This window comes from Balaenoptera acutorostrata, chromosome 9 (assembly GCF_949987535.1).
Source record: "Balaenoptera acutorostrata chromosome 9, mBalAcu1.1, whole genome shotgun sequence".
NCBI lineage: Eukaryota > Metazoa > Chordata > Mammalia > Artiodactyla > Balaenopteridae > Balaenoptera > Balaenoptera acutorostrata.
Window position 1 is genome coordinate 50,677,312 of NC_080072.1, and position 18,573 is coordinate 50,695,884.

An 18,573-nucleotide genomic window follows, 5' to 3' on the forward strand; every position below is an offset into this window, starting at 1 on the left:
CTACTCCCAGAAATTCTGGCTTAATTGGTCTGGAGTATGCCTGGGCATCAGGATTTCTAAAAGCTCCCCAGGCAATTCTCATGTGCAGCCTAGGTTGAAACTCATTATTAATGAGTGGGTTACAATCGCAATGAGAACCAGGTGTGTGTGGGAGGGTGCCACGCTGAGTGGTGACGATGTGGAGGATAAGAATCGAATTGGGATAACGTTGCCTTAGTAACTGGAGAGAACTTTCAGGAAGCCAAAATTACCCAGCTAAATTTAAGGAAATTTTTCTTCATCCTCTCCTTCCTTTCCAAGGCTGCTTTGTATCTAGTGGGTACTCTTCCTTTATGGCCCTAATCTATGTGTGGTTTTCACTTGTGTCTCCATCCAGAGATCTCAACCTGGTGTTTTGCTGGAGAAGAAGAGTGGTTTTTCCTTGGAGAAGAACCACTCTAGAGAGTCCTTCTAGTAGCTGCTTTCCCACTCCACTCCTGTGTGCCCACGAAGACTCCTTGTGTGTGGGGAGCATTCTCCCCTATCCTTGCCCAGCATGTAGAGTCGTCCCACAAAGTGGGCCCTTGTCTGAGGTGCCACGAGTATGGAGCAGTGGGAAGGGTCCTGCTGTGGTGGGAGAGAGTGTTACCAAGAAGAGTTTCTTAAAGGAGAGGTGACTGGCCCCAGGAGAGGGCCGGTCTTCCTAGAGAGCTGAGAGTGTGGGTATCAGGTCTTTGAGCAAAGGTTTGGCAAGTGAGCATGGGCCTGTGCTCCAGGAGAGGAATTAATATTCAAATATTTGTTGAAATTGAATGTGTTAGGGGCTATTCCAAACACTTTGAAATGCATTATCTTAGTTAATCCTTTTAGTAACGTCTTGAAGTAGGAACTATCATTTCCCCATTTTACAAGTGAATTAACAGGCTCAGAGAGGTTAAATGAATTAGTGCAAGGCATACAGTGAGTTAATGGAGGATCTGGGATTCAAATCTGCGTCTGCCTGATTCCAGCTTTAACCATTAACCAGTAGTTCCTTTTGGTGAAGGGAAAGATCAACACGTCCCTTCTGCTCGCCTGAGTGTGGTGGGAGGGGTGTGTGCCAGGTGGAAGTACAGTGCGATGTGGTGACAAGGAAACGGGCAGGATGAGAGGAGAGCCGCAATAGACCAAACCGGAAACCCCAAGCTTCTTGTTACGTGAAACCAAGTCTCTTCCTCCTACTGCCCCTTTAGCACATTTTTTATTATTGTTGACAAGGAGAGGTCACCTGGTATAGTACAACTGGCACCTCTGTTCCCTCAGAAAGGAATTCTGAGTGAGGTAGACAGAGACAAGGACAAGAGACACAGACGTGGGGCAAAACTGACCAACAGTGCAAGGAGACAGATGCAGAGGGACGGAGACGTTGAGAGCTGTTGAGAGACAGAGGCAGAGAGTGATGCACATCTGTATCCTGAAGGGGGTCCAGAATGAGAAGGGGGTGGTTGCAGTAGGGGTGCAAGGATGGTGAGCTGTCGGTGAAATCAGATGAGGCTCTCTTTCAGATTTTTGTTCATAGAGGGAGCTCGGAGGGGAAATTGGGTACTGTTGAACTCCTCGACCAGAAGCCCATACCTCTGTTTTCTGTCTTTTGCGGTCTGAGTACCATGATTCTCTAGGCTCCCTAAATTCCATCCTGCCCTACTCTAAGTAAGTCTGTCTTTCCTTTCAGCTCACAGAGTCTGAGACTGAAAGTTGGTGAAGGAAAACCCATGAGAGCTGAGTTCTGGGTGGAGCTGATGAGCCCACGGCCCGGGCTCTTTGGGCCGTATCCTGTTCATGGGTTTTGCCACCACGGTAGCACGTTCTGGGGTCTCCCTGGGAAAAAAGGCACAGCTTAATCAGCATACCTGAGGAGTGACCAGAGTGGAGAGCACGAGGGAAACAAACAGGTAGGGGCTGTTATCCAGAGAACATGCCGCGCTCTGCAAGAGCCTCCAGGGCAGTATAGAATAGTTTGGATAGCAAAGACCTCAGAGGGATCAAGAGCCCTAACAAGTCTCTTCACTGCTCTCAGGCTACAGGGATAATCCTACAGGTCCCTAGTCGCTTATTTGAAACCTTTTGGGACGGATGTGTTTTGGAATTCAGAATTTTTCAGGTTTTAGAAAGGGAATATTGTGCCTTTATGATATATAAAGGAATACCCCAGTGAGATTGAGGGCAGTGCCCTGTCATCAAACCCATCAATATTTCTGTAGCTAAATGTATGAATATTCACACTAAGTGAGATAAATAGTATAAATATGATCATGATGGGTCAGGCCAGATTTGGGGTCAAAGTTATGAAAAAACTATTGTTTCTTCAGAGATGTTTTATTTTGTAATTATAGGTAAGGGATTATGGGCTTATAATTGTTCTCAGGTTGTTGAGAGGAGTAAGAGTGCCGGAAAAGCCTTCTAAACACACCGCATGCTAGGTATGTATGCAATCTCAATCCAAAACAAAATATAAATGTCTGAGGGGGTGGACTTTTGGCTTAACAGTGAACAATGTACTGCTTTGGACTCAGCTGCCTTGGGAGTTGTGCACAACCACGGAGTGAAGGTGCCTTAGCAGAGAGGCTTCCTGTGGTGGGAGGGAGACAGAACTCACTGCTTTTGAACATCAGCTGCACATGATTTCCCTTTTCACGTACCAGGGTGAAAGACAAAAAATGGTGTGTGTGTGTGTATGTGTGACACATGACTGTCACGCATTTCTTTATATTTCTTTATAATAATGTTGTAATAAATATCTTACTGCATACATCTTTGTTCACATCTCTAATTATTTTGTCAGGATAGATTTATTGAGGAGGAATCACTAAGAGAAGGATGTGTACATCTTAAAGACTCATGACCCATTAGGATTAGAATTTTGTCACAATTATCTGTAAAATCATTGCCTGGAGGGCTTTTTAACTTAGAACTTCATGAAAAAGATTAGCCTTGAGAATGACTGAGCCCACACTTGGGTTGAGGAGAACTGTAGATTTCCTCCTCATCCACTTGGCTTCAGCATTAACACCTCTGAAAATCACACTGAGCTCCTGGGCTATCTCTTTAGTTCCTTGTTAATGAGGACCTGGTGAGACCCCATGTGGCTCTGGAGATGGCATCACTTGCTTTTTCGGATCTGCAGCCCTCCTGTGTGATATCCCATGGTGCTGGTCCAGCTGTCTGAGTGGTCCAGGTTGTACTGGGCTTCAGGTCTTAATGGCTAACTCTAATACCCACGGTTATGATCGTTTTCCCAGAGAGCTTGGGTCTGCCTGTGCAGCCCATAGCTTTCTCTGACCTCATAACAGTGGCGCCCTGCCTTTTGTCTGAGAATATTCTCATTCTGGATTTTATGCTGGCATGAAAGATTGTTTTGTGCAATGTCCTTGCAGTGTGGAGTCTTTTAGCAGAAAGTGAATGCCATGTTGGGCAATACCACGACACTTCCTGTTTAATAGCTCTGTTCTCTGGAAGCCACAGCAGTGTGAACTATTCCTGTTTCATCATATTGCACCAGCATCGTGTGCTACTCGTGATGTTGGCCAGAACAAATGGGGGTTCTATTTGATGAGGATTTTATTTGAGAATTCTACATTCTGGCTCAGGATGCACAAAAGGGCAGACTGGTAAGAGACCATAATGACTCGACCTCAGGCAAACAGGTGAAATATTAAATACAACGATTTTCTGGGATATCAAAATTTCTTTCAGTTGGAACCCTGGCCCCTGAAGCTGCAGGCCCAGGGAGAGACGTTGTAGCCATTAACTCCCGAGACTTCGGCAGCGCAGTGAGGGTAGGGGGAATAGTGATTGCACATGAGACCAAGAAGATTCTCTGAACTGAATATGTCTTAAGGATCAGGGTCTTAGACAAATTTGGGACTCCGGGGCACATTATCCAGATTCTCAGAAGGTGGGGAATAAGCCTGTTTAGCTCCTTCCCTAAGGACAGACTGAAAACAGCATCTGGCTCCAGGCATAGAGGGCTGTGATCCCAGACAGGTACCCAAGCACTTGCCTCCAGAGGCAGTGTCAGTCTTCCCAGGCTCCCGGGTCCAGGATCTGTAGAGGAGCTTTTGTGTGGGAACAGGGGCAGACTTAGGTTAAAATGATGGGGCAGAGTAGGCGGAGGAGGAGGAGGGTAGTCTTCTTTAAGTTAAATCGTGTGTACTGTGATCCCATGATAATTCCCTGGTCCCTCTTCTTCTTTTCTCTGCATGGTAACATGTGGTAGCCTGTCTCCTGCCTCCTCCCAAGCAGAATGCATGGCTAGGCCAATCTACATATGCCAGTGGTACACACAGTAGAGCCTTCACAGCAAGTAATCTGTTGAGTGATTATCACAGTCATAGGCAGACCATGGGACAAAGATGACATAATCCATACCTCCAGACCCCAGACTCCTCTGAATGTCCCCCCACTTCCACCCCCAGCCTCCGTTGTTTTCGCTGCCTATTAGAACTGGCTTTTTCTGAATGTGAAGGTTTCTAGGAGCTGGTCGCTGATCTGCTTGGTGCGGGCCCCGTAGATGAGTGGGTTGAGGGCAGATGGTAGCAGCAAATAGTTGTTAGAAAGAAGGATGTGCATGGGCTTTGGGATGGTGTGACGACCAAAGAGGCGTATGAGGTATGAGAAGAGACCAGGCACGTGGAAGGCCAGAATGACACAGATGTGGGAACTCCATGTACCAGAGGCCTTGGCACGGGCTTCCCGGGTAGGCAGCTGCAGCACAGTGTGGGCAATGAGCCCATAAGAGCCCGTGATGCCTAGAATATCTACACCTGACACGGCCAATGAAAGCGCCAGCCCATACGAGTTGCTGGCCCGAGTGTTACCCCCGACCAGTGTCCACCACTGCCATGTGTGCACAGTAGGCGTGGTCTATGGTCTTGGCTCGGAAGTGCCCAAATCGTGCAACCAGCAGAGGGAAAGGCACAACAACTGCCACAGCTTTCAGTGCCAGCGCCAGGGCTGCATAGCCCACGTGGGCTTTGGTGACTAGGACGGGGTAGTGCAGTGGACGCCCTACCGCCACAGCACGATCACAGGCCATGGCCAACAGTCCACCAGATTCCATGGCCATCAGTGCATGAACAAAGAACATCTGGACCAGGCAGGCAACGTATGGCACAGGCTGGGGCCCAAGCCACAGCACAGCCAACAGCCCTGGAGCAATAGATGTGGCTAAACCCAGGTCTGTGGCTGCCAGGGTGGCCAGGAGCAGAAACATGGGCTTGTGCAGTGTGGAGTCTATCTCCACCACTGCCAGCAGTGCTCCGTTGCCCAGAAGGGAAAGCAGATACATGGGCCCAAAGACCAGTGTCAGCCAGGCCTGGGCAACCCCTAACTCTGGAATGCCAGTCAGTATGAAGAAGGTTGGGCGTGAGAAGGTGGAGTTGGACTGTGGAGCTTCTGCCATCGGGTGGGGTCAAAGCTTTAGGGCTCATGGGGGCATCACTCCTGATAGGGGAAGGACAAAGGGAGAGGTTTGGGAGGGTGTCGCAGTGGGACAGATCCATCCAGGTATGTGTAGGAGTGGTGCAGGGCTGGGAGGATTGCAGTGTTACAACCTTTGATTGGGGTTTTGGATGGATAATCCAGGTCACAACCCTAGCTAGGATGGGAGAATCCTTGTGCCTGAAAGTCCATGAGTATTGCAGGGGGAGTAATGGGAGACAGTGGTAGTGACAGTGGTGTCACTGCTGCAGTGGCTAGTATAGCTGGAGCCCTCCATTTGGAGCTCAGCTGAGCGTGGAGCGGAGATGAATGTTTTTCTTCCTAAGGGTCCAAGTAGAGTCAATTTCAGTCTTGTAGATGGGGAGAAAGCCAGTGCTGGGTGGGGATCAGGCCTCAGGCTGGTTTTGTCGCTGACTGTGTATCCTTAAGCAGAACTCCTGGGCCTCAGCTTCCTCAGCTCTCCAGTGGGAGTGAGCACAATGATCTTAAGTGTTGCCCAGCTTTAACGTTCTGGGCACCAACCCCACAAGAAGAAAGAAGGAGAGTAGAGAGAAAGGCAGAAACAGGAGGAGGAGGCAGATGGGACCTGGAGTGAAGGCTGATGTGACAGGAGAAAACCTGGTGGGTTTTTGGGGTGTGGGATGCTTATTTTATTCTTAACTTGATGCTGAAGTAGTGAACTTGAACATGGGCTGGAGAATTGATGCTGGGCCTGGGAAGCAATGGAGAAAGATGACAGCAAAAAAAAAAAGAACTTCTCTGTCTTCTTTCCTTCTTCACGAACTAGAAGGGGGTTACCCTCAAGTTTCATTCCTGGGGTGCCAGAGGCAGAACAGGTGACAGAAGGGGAGGAAATGGCACTCAACCCAGAGTAGCAGCCAGAAGAGGAAGAAGCATCTCTGGCATTGGAGGAGGCAAGATGAGTAGAACCGATTCCTCCCAGAATCTAGCCCATGGCAGAAACTTAATAAAGGTTGGATGGATAAATGAAGGAGGAAGAAAGCACCAGCAGAAGACTTGACTGGGGAAAGAGCCTAAGCACTGTGTGTTTGCAGCTTCTCTTCACCTTGACCAATGCCTGTGGGGCCCTTTCTACCCACTTCCCTCAGGACCCTTACCCCTCCCACCTGGGCCACATTAACTCTTCCCTGTTCTGCCTTTGCTAGCCTGGGTAACTCAGGAAGTAGAGTAAGGAGGCAGAGATGGGGGCAACAAGGAAAGAGGCTGACTTTTGGCAGTGGAAAGATCTGGGTTAGAGGAACACTTCCTCTGGGAGGTCTTTGCTGACTTCCTGAAGTCTGGAGAGAAGACCTTGCTTTCTTTATTCTTTAATAGCATCAGTTCCCCTCTGTTGTAATTACTTGTGTCTCTCTCCCCCACTAGACTGAAAGAGTTACAGGCAGTGCTTATTAGCCTCAATATTACCACTGCTTATCACAATGCCTGGTAGTTTGTTGTCTATAAATAAATACTTATTGCTCTTAATTGTGGGACAAAATTGCTGGCCCAAATAGCCACGCAAACAGCATTTGCTAATAGGGGCTCCTACAGTTTCAGAAGCCTTCAGTATCCATGGAAATGAAAAAGAGTTATTCACCATCTTCCACACGTCCACTGAGTAAAATTCTTTCTGCTATAATGAGACATATTCTAAAAATCACCACACTATGTAAGATAATATAACGGAACCACAGGGCCTATGGGAAAAATGGGAGTAGGGGCACAACATTAACAACTTCATCAGTGACACATTTTTTTTTATAGATTTATTGATTGATTGATTGATTTTTGGGTGTGTTGGGTCTTCGTTTCTGTGCGAGGGCATTCTCTAGTTGCGGCGAGCGGGGGCCACTCTTCATCGCGGTGCGCGGGCCTCTCACTGTCGTGGCCTCTCTCGTTGTGGAGCACAGGCTCCAGACGTGCAGGCTCAGTAGTTGTGGCTCACGGGCCCAGTTGCTCTGCGGCATGTGGGATCTTCCCAGACCAGGGCTCGAACCCGTGTCCCCTGCATTGGCAGGCAGATTCTCAACCACTGCGCCACCAGGGAAGCCCCATCAGTGACACATTTAAAAAAGGATGGGAACCTAATAAAAATGGTAGTACCATTTTACACATGTTAAGTGGTTAGAATATAACCTGTGGGATGAGTAAAAGCAGTTCTAAGGGGGAATGTTATAGCAATAAATGCCTACATTAAGAAGCAAGAAAGATTCCCAAATAAACAGCCTCACTCTACGCCTTAAGGAATGTAGAAAAAGAAGAAGAAACTGAGCTCAAAATTAACAGAAGAAAGGAAATAATAAAGATTAGAGCAGAAATAAATGAAATAGAGAACAGGAAAATGATAGAAAATATTAACCAAACTAAGAGTTGATTCTTTAAAAAGATAAACAAAATTAATAAATCCTTAGCTAGACTAACTAAGGAAAAAAGAGAAAGAGACCAAATCAACAAAATTATAAATAAAAAGGAGACATTAGAATGGATATCACAGAAATTCGAAGGATCATAAGGTGCTACTGTGAATAACTATACACCAACTAACTGTACAACCTAGAAGAAATGGAAGAATTCTTAGAAACATACAATTTACAGTTCAAGACTGAATCAGAAAAAAGTAGAAAATCTGAATAGACCAATGACTAGTAAGGAGATTGAATCAGTAATCAAATTCTCCCAGTGAAGAAAAGTCCAGGACCGGATGGCTTCACTGGTAAAATTTTACCAAACATTTAAAGAGTTAACCCCCAGCCTTCTCAAGCTCTTTGAAAAAAGAGCTTGAATTTGAGTTTCTTTGAAACTCAAAGAGTTTGAGTTTCTTTGAAAAAAATTGAAGAGGAGGGAACACTCCCAAACTCATTTTACAGGGCCAGTATTCTCCTGATAACAAAACCAGAAAAGGACACTGCTAAAAAAGAAAACTACAGGCCAGTATCCCTGATAAATATAGATGCAAAAATTCTCAATGAAATACGGCAAATCAAATTCAAGCTATTCTCAAACTATTCCAAAATATTGCAAGGTAATGAATGCTTCTGAACTCATTCTATGAAGCCAGCATCACCCTGATATCAAAACCAGACAAAGATATTAAAAAAAAAAAATTACAGGTCAATATCCCTGATGAACATAAGTGCAAAAATCCTCATTTTTTTAAAAAAAATGCACATTTTTTAAATGATAATGTATCTGATAAATAAGTTCCAAAGTTAGCTACCTTTATTCTGTAAAGACTGAATTTCTTTCCTTCATTGCACTTACGCTAGTTTGCAGTTCTACGTTTATTTTTAAAATTAAAAAAATTGTTCCCTTATATTTTTTCTTTTTAAAATTTTATTTATTTATCTTTTATACAGCAGGTTCTTATTAGTTATCCATTTTATACACATCAGTGTATACATGTCAATCCCAATCTCCCAATTCATCCCACCACCACCTCCCCCCACCCCCGGATACCCCCCTCCCCCCGAGGGACACATTTAAAGGTCATCAGTTAGGAACTCATGGGAAACAGTAAAAATAAGGATGGGAGGAGAGGGAACTACAAAGCAGCCGTTTCACTTTTTATGGGCTTGATTGTAGCATCCCTTTTGAAATTTTAGTTTGGCCATTAGTCTGTTCTGGTGCTATCTCTGCACAGCCCTATTGTGTTCCAGGTACACACCTCCCAGCACAAGACAATAGAGCTGTGCTAAGTTCCCAGCAGAAACAGCTCCTGCCCTGCTTGCCCAGAGTTGTTATCTATTTGTTCTCCTCATTTCTATCTATTACCGATGAACTCAGTCCTCCGGTGCAATATAAACCATCAGGAAGTGCCACACAAGCAGCAGACTGCTACAATTACACCAATCCCAGACAAATTTATAAAGGGCACCAGAATAAGTTTCTGTCCATTTTCTAATGCAAGGTACCTCCCAGGCAGTTGTGTCTATAGGTGCATCAGATGAGACAAGAAGGAAATGAATTACTTATTGCCTAATTAAATTATTTGTCTAAAGTCAGTGGGAGGCTACAGACTAAAAATTCATATCTCAAATCATTTCTCTGTTGAACATATTCTTTGTCTGAAGTCTAAACTTCTCCCAAACTTTTCTCAGATTCATCCTTAATTTAAGAAATTATACTATATGTATCCCTCCTATAATTATTAATCACTTCACTTATAGGCATTTATTTTTCATGAGAATGTCATTTGCATGCAGTGGGCATCCCATGGCTGGGAAAACTGGAAATGCTTGAATACTCAGTTCAGCGTTTACTCAAAACTTAACCTTTCTTGTTTAAACTCCCAGTTTTTGACTTACCTCATTTTCGTGGTTGACCCACCTCTAAAACTTAGATTCAAAACATCCTACTACCTGACTGTCACCTTCTAATTGCAGGCTCAAATTTATTTATTTATTTATTTATTTATTTATTTATTTATTTATTTTTGGCTGTGCTGGGTCTTCGGTTCGTGCGAGGGCTTTCTCTAGTTGCGGCAAGTGGGGGCCACTCTTCATCGCGGTGCGGGGACCGCTCTTCATCGCGGTGCGCGGGCCTTTCACTATCGCGGCCCCTCCCGTTGCGGGGCACAGGCTCCAGACGCGCAGGCTCAGCAGCTGTGGCTCACGGGCCCAGCTGCTCCGTGGCATGTGGGATCTTCCCAGACCAGGGCTCGAACCCGTGTCCCCTGCATTGGCAGGCAGATTCTCAACCACTGCGCCACCAGGGAAGCCCTCAAATTTTTAACTATCCTTAGTACAGTCACAATTGTTGGACCTAAAGATTACCAAGCCACTGAAAGCATCCCCTTCATTCTATGATATATCCCTCTCTTTTCTTGACTTTATTCCTGTCAAGCTTAGATTCTATGGCCCATCATTCAATCACGCTCTTGGAAATAATCTAACCTCCTTTGTTCCCTCCCTCCATTGTAGTTGCTTGAAATAACGGAAACTGATTAAATCTAAATATATGTCTCCTCTGTGGAAGGTTGAAGCTTTCTAGAAAAAAAATCCCATAAATAAACTTGGTGACTTCACGTTAAAGTTATCATCACAAACTTCAAATGTAAACTCAACAATACCCAGAAATCTTACTATGTGATGCCATTACAGTAAATGGGTCCATATCCATCAGGTTATCAGAGAATCCTAAGAATTATATTTGGTTTCTACATTGAATGCCTCATTTCTAATTCATCTGTATATTTACCTGACTATTCTTCCAAAATTTTTCCACTCAAATTTATTTCCTCTGCCACCAATCTGGTCCAGGCCACCATCTCTTGCCTGGACCAAGTAATAGTCTTCTGACTGGCTTCTCTGCTTCTACTCTTGTTTTTCTTCCCATTCATATCTCTATTCCTTAAGGCCTTTTTGATCCCACTTATCTGAAGTAATGCTCCCGCAATAATGCTCTGTGATGGCATATGACAGGATTTTGTATATTTTCTTTTGTAAAATTACCAAAGCTTTCTGCATTTTAACTTGTATGATCAAAAGAATAAAATTAAAACATATTTAATTAAGAAATAGAAAATACATTCATGTAGTTCAAAGTTTTAAAAATTAAAAAAGGTATTCAGTAAAAGTAATTCTTTCTGACTGCATATAATAGTTTAAGATGGCTGCTAGAAATTCAGGCATCAATCCTGTGCCTCTTCCATGTGGAAGGAGGGAGGGTAAATGACCTTCATGTCTCGGCTGAGTTAGTTCATATTAAAGAGTTTTCTTGGAAACTTTGTCAAATGACATCTATTAACATTTGGAATCTGAGAGGTATAGTACTTTGTCAGTACACATGAGTACCCAAATAAAATAATGTTTTTTGTTACTAAGGAAGAATTGGGGCATTGGGGAAACAACCAGCAATCTCTAACATACCATTTTTACTCCTGTCTGCCAAGTTTGGCACATTTGTCTTTCTCAGAAGGAATTACTCTTACAGGTTTCTTGTGTATCCTTCCAGAGGTAATTTGATTATATCTAAGAACATATAAGAAAGTGTATATATACATACACCTTTTCATATTGCATTCTTGGTATAGCATTACAAAGTTATTTTGTGTAGCATTCTATGTACTGTTTTTGTCACTTGCTTCTTTGCTAAACAACATATCTCAGAAATTATTCAAAGAAGTACATTTAGAGATGCCTATTTTCTTTTAACAACCACATAATTGGAATGAACTCTTGGTGAAGGCAGGGACCATGTTTGCCTTATTTACCATTGTATACAGTGTCTAATACAGTTTGTGGAGCATAGTAGGTAGTTAGTATTTGTTTGATGGATGGGTCACACAAATAGCAAATGTCAGAGCTAGGATTCAAATCTGCTTGTGATTTGAATGATTTTATTCCCATATCTTATCTACAACCTTGATGTGTTAAGTTAGATTGTCAGATTTCCTTATGTTGAACTCTCTCTGCATTTTTTAGGGGATAAATATATTTATCAATTAAACAAATCTTAACAGTTTTCTGAACTCTATGTGCTAGGATTTTGTTTAGGATTTCAATAGCTATAGTCACATTCATCAGAATAGTGGCGGCAGTGGGGATGAGTCATTTAGAACACAGACATTGGAGTCAGATCGATGTGGCTATGAATAGAGACTAACTGTGTGACTTTGGGCAAGGCTCCATCTCTCTGTCTATCCCCTACACACAGTAGGGTTAATAGTTTCTACTCCAAAGAGTTGCTCTTTCATATCTAAGAGAGATGATTCAATGAGAAAAATTAGATAAAGAACTTAAGCAGTTTAGGTTGCTCAGAAAGCACTCAGAACATTGGAGTTATTATTGTAATAAAGACTCTATTGTCTCTTTCCTACATCTTCAACCATGTCTGTGAGTCAGGCTTATGCACCAGATCCCTGGCTTCTGGCTCCTTGGCAAGTTCTTACCTCAGTTTCAAACCACTCCATCTTTCATATCCTCACTCCCTACCTGCAGGAGCATGATACAACACAGTTCCCAAAGGACTCAGCTTTTTATCCATAGAGTCTCTGTTTCCCAAGCTACCTTTTCCCATCTGGGTCTAAGAAGGAGGGTAGGAGAGGAATAGGGGCTCATAAAATGCTCAAGATTTATTTAGCAAAATTCCTGCATGGTGACTACTACAGATGATACATCATGAAGGACTCATCCCTTTACATCTTCTGTAAGTCCCAGAGCCAAGGGCAGATAGCACAGGCTGTATTGGATCTAGATAGGAAGAATGACAAGGCAGGCAAGGATCATTTTCTAATAGGCAGCCTCCAATAAGCAGGAAGAAAAAGGCAATAAGGAGGTGGGAGGTATGGCAACTCTGGCTGCATTAGCATCTAGAAACCCTAAGCACATCTGTAAGGAGTCTCCTAGTTTTCTTTCTTCCCTCTGCCTTCCTAGAAGAGGGTCCCTTTTCCTTTCTTGGTTAGGAGACTTAGTGCAGAATTGGGCTTCATCTTGCCTGACTAGAAGAGAAAGGAGGTCTATAAATCATACAAAGTGATAAAAAGGCTGCAGGGATGCTGAGTTAGTACATCACTGGACACCTGGCATAGGGATTCAGGAAAAATACTGATGAAGAAGCTTCCCCCCAACTCTGTCCCAGTAGAGTAGTTTAAACTGGCTATAGATTACTTTCTTTCGACTGACAGAAATCTTTCATATTTAACCAAACTCAGTTTCTCTGTGATTTTTACCTGATGGTCCTTGTTTTGCCTTTTCCCCCAAGATAGCCAGCCATTCATATACTTTGAAGTTATCACTGACGTCCTTGTTTTTTTTCAGACCACACATCTATATTTTGTAACAATGTTACAAATGTAACATTGTTATTTTGTAACAATGACTTCCCCTCCCCACAAAAGATGCCTTTTACCATATTTTAACTCTCTGTGACTTTGTCTCAGTTTGACAAGGAATTTCTTAATACATAGTGCCCTGAACTGGATAGGGTACTCCAGGTGGGGTAATCAGAACAGAGTTGAGAAAGATTCTCAACCACTTTGTTCTTGACACTGTGCTTCTATGACATAAATTCATATAATACTCTTAGAAGAATGCCTGGTACATACTGGATGCTTGATGTATACCAGCTAACATTGTCAGTCCAGCTTTAGAGCCCTTAAATTAAGTTTTACACTGTGTACCACATTATTGACTATGTTCACATATGCACTTCCACCTGTTAGAACATCTAGGAATCTGTTGCGTTTTCCTTCTTTCCCATTCCAGATTTTCTCCCCCCTTCACTCACCTGTTATCCAATGTTAAATAGTGAAGAAATTAGACTTTAATAGACTTAGAGTTTAAGTGATAACACGGGGTGGCTAAAGGAAAGTACCTTGGGCTTGATGAGTTTTGGGCAATAGAGTCTTTCCACAAGTAAGTGGCGAACATGTGATGAACGGAAGCAGATAAATAGGAGAACTGATCAGTGAGTGGTCTTTGAGGAGAAGCATGAACAGGTGTGAATATTATGTCAAACAATGCTAGAAAAGGGCACAGTGCTAAGAAGGGCACTCATCAGGGATGAGAAAATAGAATATGGGGAGAATAAAGTCAAGAAGGAGAGGAAAGATCGGTGCAGGGAGATGAGATTTTGTATGGATAAAGTTGGTAATAATTAAAACAGAAGGAAATTCAAGAAAATTCTTACTAGCATATTAGGAGCAATAGAGTGGTTCTGTGTTTGTTTTAGGGCAAGGGCAAAAGATTTATTAAGTCAGAGACCTAGCCCAGGGTTTTACCACTCACCAAGGGGCAGGCTCTCGAGGAGCATCTGCAGACAGTGGCATGAATAAGCCTCCAAGTTCCAACATGCATTTTGTGTCATGCTCAGTCCATCCTCTGAAGTCCACCACACAGACCCTCAGTGACCACTATTTGTAGTATTTTAAAAAAATATTTGTTTAAAAAATTTTAAATTAAAAAAAGTTTTTATTTTATATTGGAGTATAGTTGATTAACAATGTTGTGATAGTTTCAGGTGTACAGCAAAGTGATTCAGTAATGCATATACATGTATCTATTCTTTTTCAAATTCTTTTCCCATTCAGGTTGTTACATAATATTGAGCAGAGTTTCCTGTGCTATACAGTAGGTCCTTGTTGGTTATCCATTTTAAATATAGCCACCATTCGTAGTATTGATCAGAGCTTCTCCTTTCCCTTCCTCAGGGTTCCCTTTGGCACTGCAACTCTGGTTAATTCTCTACTTTCACTTTCCTTCCTTGAAATTTTCCATCAGTGTAAACACCAAGGTCCAGGAACTAAAAAACCTTTTTCAACAGGCTTTTGCTAAGAATCTATGAGGTGTTAGAGAATGTTGGTGTGCATAAATGAAAAGTGCATGTTATTTGTCCTCAGATATTTGAGTGGGGTGGAGGGAGACAGAGGGGGACAAAATCTATGTGTAAAGGACTACAAAGAAACTATAATAATAGAAGTTGCATTCTCAATGAACTAACTACTTCATTTATCTTACTTTCCTTCTGAATTCATAATCTTTCCCCAGACAAATAGGTATGCTACAGTATGTTTCATTTCTGTCTTGCTCTTTTCTTTACTGACAAGCTTGAAAGGAACCTTTTAGCTACATTGTCAGCCCTCCCTATTTACACTTCCTCACTTACGAAATCTTCAACTCCTTTCATTCTGGTTTCTATTGCCACCAGTCCAATGAATTAGTCATGTTCAGATCACTAACGATATCTTTTTTAAAAATTTAATGGCCATTCATATTCTCATGTTATTAAACTTCTGCTTAGCTGACAAGTTGGTCCTGTGCTCCTTAAAATTTTCATTGAGAAAGCAACTTCTACGTTATGCTATTGTTTTGCTTTTCTTACACTGATACCATACTGAATTAATTTGTTGCACATTTTTAATGTTGTAAGGTTACTACCTATTGTTATTCTTGAAGTCAATTAAACAAAATTACCTCGTGTATCTGCCCAAGAAAATAGTCAAGAAAAGACTTCTCAGCTCAAGATTCATTGGATGGCATCACCCAGCAACTACTCCACTGCTCCAGTCTCTGAATTCCTCCTCATCTGCTTCCCTAACTATCAGAGTTGGCAGCACTGGCTGTCCCTACCCCTCAGCCTCCTCTTCCTTCTGGCCATGGAGGCCAGCGCCACCCTCCTGATCACCACCCAGCTGGAGGCCTCTCTGCAGGAGCCCATGTACTACCTGCTCAGCCTCCTCTCCCTCCTGGATATGGTACTCTGTCTCATTGTCATCCCCAAGGTCCTGGCCATCTTCTGGTTTGACCTCAGGTCCATCAGCTTCTCTGCCTGTTTCCTCCAGATGTTCATCATGAATAGTTTCCTCGCCATGGAGTCCTGCACATTCATGGTCATAGCCTATGACTGCTACATGGCCATCTGCCATCCACTGAGGTGCCCATCCATCATCACTAACCACTTTGTGGCCAAGGCTAGTGTCTTCGTTGTCATACGAAATGCCCTTCTCACTGTACCCATTCCCATTCTCTCTGCCCAGCTCCTCTACTGTGGGAAAAATGTCATTGAGAACTGCATCTGTGCCAACCTGTGTCCAGCTCTCCTGTGACAATTTCACCCTGAACAGAATCTACCAATCTGTAGCTGGTTGGACCTTACTAGGCTCAGATTTCATCCTCATCTTCATCTCCTACATCTTCATCCTAAGAGCTGTGCTCAAGTTCAAGGCTGAGGGAGATGCAGTCAAGGCTCTGAGCGCGTGTGGCTCCCACTTCGTCCTCATCCTCTTCTTCAGCACCATCCTGCTGGTTGTGGTGTTGACAAATGTGGCCAGAAAGAGCGTCCCCATGGACATCCTGATCCTGCTCAATGTTCTTCACCACCTCATATCCCTTGCCTTGAACCTTATTGTATATGGGGTTCAAACCAAAGAGATAAAACAAGGAATTCAGAAATTGCTGCAGAGAGGGATGTGAATATGTAAAATAGATTTCTAATTCTCTCTCCCCTTCCTTCTCAGTGATTTTGCCCAGACATGAGCTAGAGAAAAGCCTGACCCAGGTTTCTTCCTTTATTCTTACCTGTTTCAGGATGGGGTAGGCAAGAGGAAGAAACTCATTTTTCTTGAGTAACTGCTTTGAGCCTGGGCAATTATAGTGAAGTAATTTAATCTTCACAACATTCTTGTAGGTACTATGACTTCCATTTTACATAGCAGAAAAAATATAATTTTAAGAGAACAAACTGCTGGAGATCATATATCTGGGAAGTGATAGAGCAGAGATTAAAATCTAGGCTCTACAGCCTGGTGTCTTTCTAGAGAAATGCCCCTTCTTGTGCAATTGAAGCTGGAGACCAGGCCTCTACCCTACTCTCCTTCGCCTGTGTTTTGTCCTTCTGGATGTCCATAGGTATTTCCTGCCTGTACCTACTACTTTGCGAGCCAGGGGGTTCTCAGAGAAGGCAGAGTCCTGTCTGACAAAGCATCTGCAGGACCACAGGGGAAGAGCACTCATAATAATATAAAGCAATGCCAGCCTCCTACTATGTCCTACACAGCCTCACAACCTTCAGGGAGTCTAGAGAATGAGGATACAGGTTGAGAGAGGGGTATGGAGGGTGGATACCAACGGGGTAAAAATTGGGAAATCAGGTCAGTGGGTTGACCACTTCTCCACGTGTTTAAGCTGCACATGCAGTGAACTGAAAGTCAAGTCTTATTTGTTGACTCTTCCCAAGAGCTCTAGTTGAAGGTGGAAAGACACAGCATAGTGTCAGGTTTCTGGGTAACAGTGGGTCCAGTCAGGAGACAATAAATCCCACTGGCTATTTTTAGAGAATTTAAGGTAAGCACTTGATTAAATAAGTATTGGAGACTTGAAAACCAAAAAAAAAAAAAAAAAAGGGGGGGGATGCTGAGGTAACACAGAGATAGTATCTGCAGGAAGAACCTTATACTTGGAATTCCCTGGTGGTCCAGTGGTTAGGACTCCACATTTCCACTGCAGGGGTCAGAGGTTTGATCCCTGGTCAGGGAACTAAGATCCCGCATGCTGCGTGGTGTGTCCAAAAACAAAAAACACTGGTCATAAAAAAAAAAGAACCTTATACTTGGGAAGCATTGGGTCATTAGGAGACAGCAGGTTGGCGGGGGGCTCGTTGAACTACTCTCACAACTCTGAGGAGGGGTGCTGCCTCTGAATGCTACTAGCGTCACAGGAAATCCGAGAATGTGCCCTTACAGCCTGGACTGAGACCCCTGAGGAAGGACTCTATCCTGCTGCTGGTATCTCTTAGGGAGTTCAGTGAGGCTGATTTGATCCTGGGAGTTCTAAAACCCAAACAAAACCCAAACCCAAACAAAATCCAAAACCCAGCCAACCAACCAACCAACCAATCCTGGAAGCTAAAACCAATTCCACTGCCAGGAGGAAGAGTCATTGCTGAGGGAATCCGACGAGAGGAAGAGACAGGAGGGACCAAATATCCCCTCCCCTGCTTCAACCTTCCAGTCTTTTTCTGTTGCTCTCTGTAGGTGGAAACTAAGAGGGAGCCGACTGACCAAGGGTCCTATAGTCTAAGCCCCAGCATCACAAGATGTTTGGATGGGAGGGTCTAGGGCTGAGAGACAAGAGTTAATTATTGGCACAGCTCCAATTGCTTGAGTCTGAAAACATAGTACCACATGAAGGACAGCTATAGCAGAACCCTGCAGTACAGCATGCCTCCCAGTGAGACAGAGACAGAATCAAGTCCTCCGGTGCAGACAAAAAAAGAGATGTGACATAATGCTATAGGGGCAGCTTTCATAGTTAGGAAAGAATTTGGCATTAAGCCGGCAACAGGAATGGAGATCAACTGCCCCACCCTGTGGGGATTAAAGCAACTGCAACTCAATGCTGATGTGGGTTCCAGGGGCAGATTCTCCTAAAGCCACACTCAATAACAGTGGGAAAGAAAAATGACATCCATTTCCCTACAAGAAGGGGCTCTTAATGCCCTCAGACATGCTTCTCATTTACTCAAGGCAGAGCCACAGGTATGATTCAGTATTTATCATTTTTTTGAAAAGGAAATCTTTAATAGGAATTCTCTCCATCTCACGGTTGCTGGAAGAATTTTATGCACCACCATCTCCTACTGTCCCTCAGAGGACAGAAGGGCCAACTTCAACACCACTTG

At 43.5% G+C, this 18,573-nt stretch overlaps 3 protein-coding genes across 3 annotated transcripts in view; 2 read left to right on the top strand and 1 right to left on the bottom strand.

Annotated features, from left to right (window-relative positions):
- The window catches only part of FHIP1B (FHF complex subunit HOOK interacting protein 1B), a 29,844-nt gene extending 27,096 nt beyond the window's left edge, over positions 1-2,748 (top strand). The window contains exon 13 of the mRNA XM_007172862.2: positions 377-2,748. Within this exon, the coding sequence (XP_007172924.2) occupies positions 377-441 (65 nt within the window). The 3' untranslated portion in view covers positions 442-2,748. The remainder of the gene's footprint in view (positions 1-376) is intronic.
- Positions 2,749-4,455: 1,707 nt separating this feature from the next.
- On the bottom strand, positions 4,456-5,431 carry LOC103001170 (olfactory receptor 52W1). Its single transcript, XM_028164135.2, is given in 2 exon segments — positions 4,456-4,845; positions 4,847-5,431. Coding segments are annotated over 2 exon segments (963 nt in total). The 5' UTR covers positions 5,420-5,431.
- Positions 5,432-15,427: 9,996 nt separating this feature from the next.
- Positions 15,428-16,367, top strand: LOC103011418 (olfactory receptor 56A1-like). Its single transcript, XM_028164158.2, is given in 2 exon segments — positions 15,428-15,984; positions 15,986-16,367. Coding segments are annotated over 2 exon segments (939 nt in total).
- Positions 16,368-18,573: the final 2,206 nt, after the last annotated feature.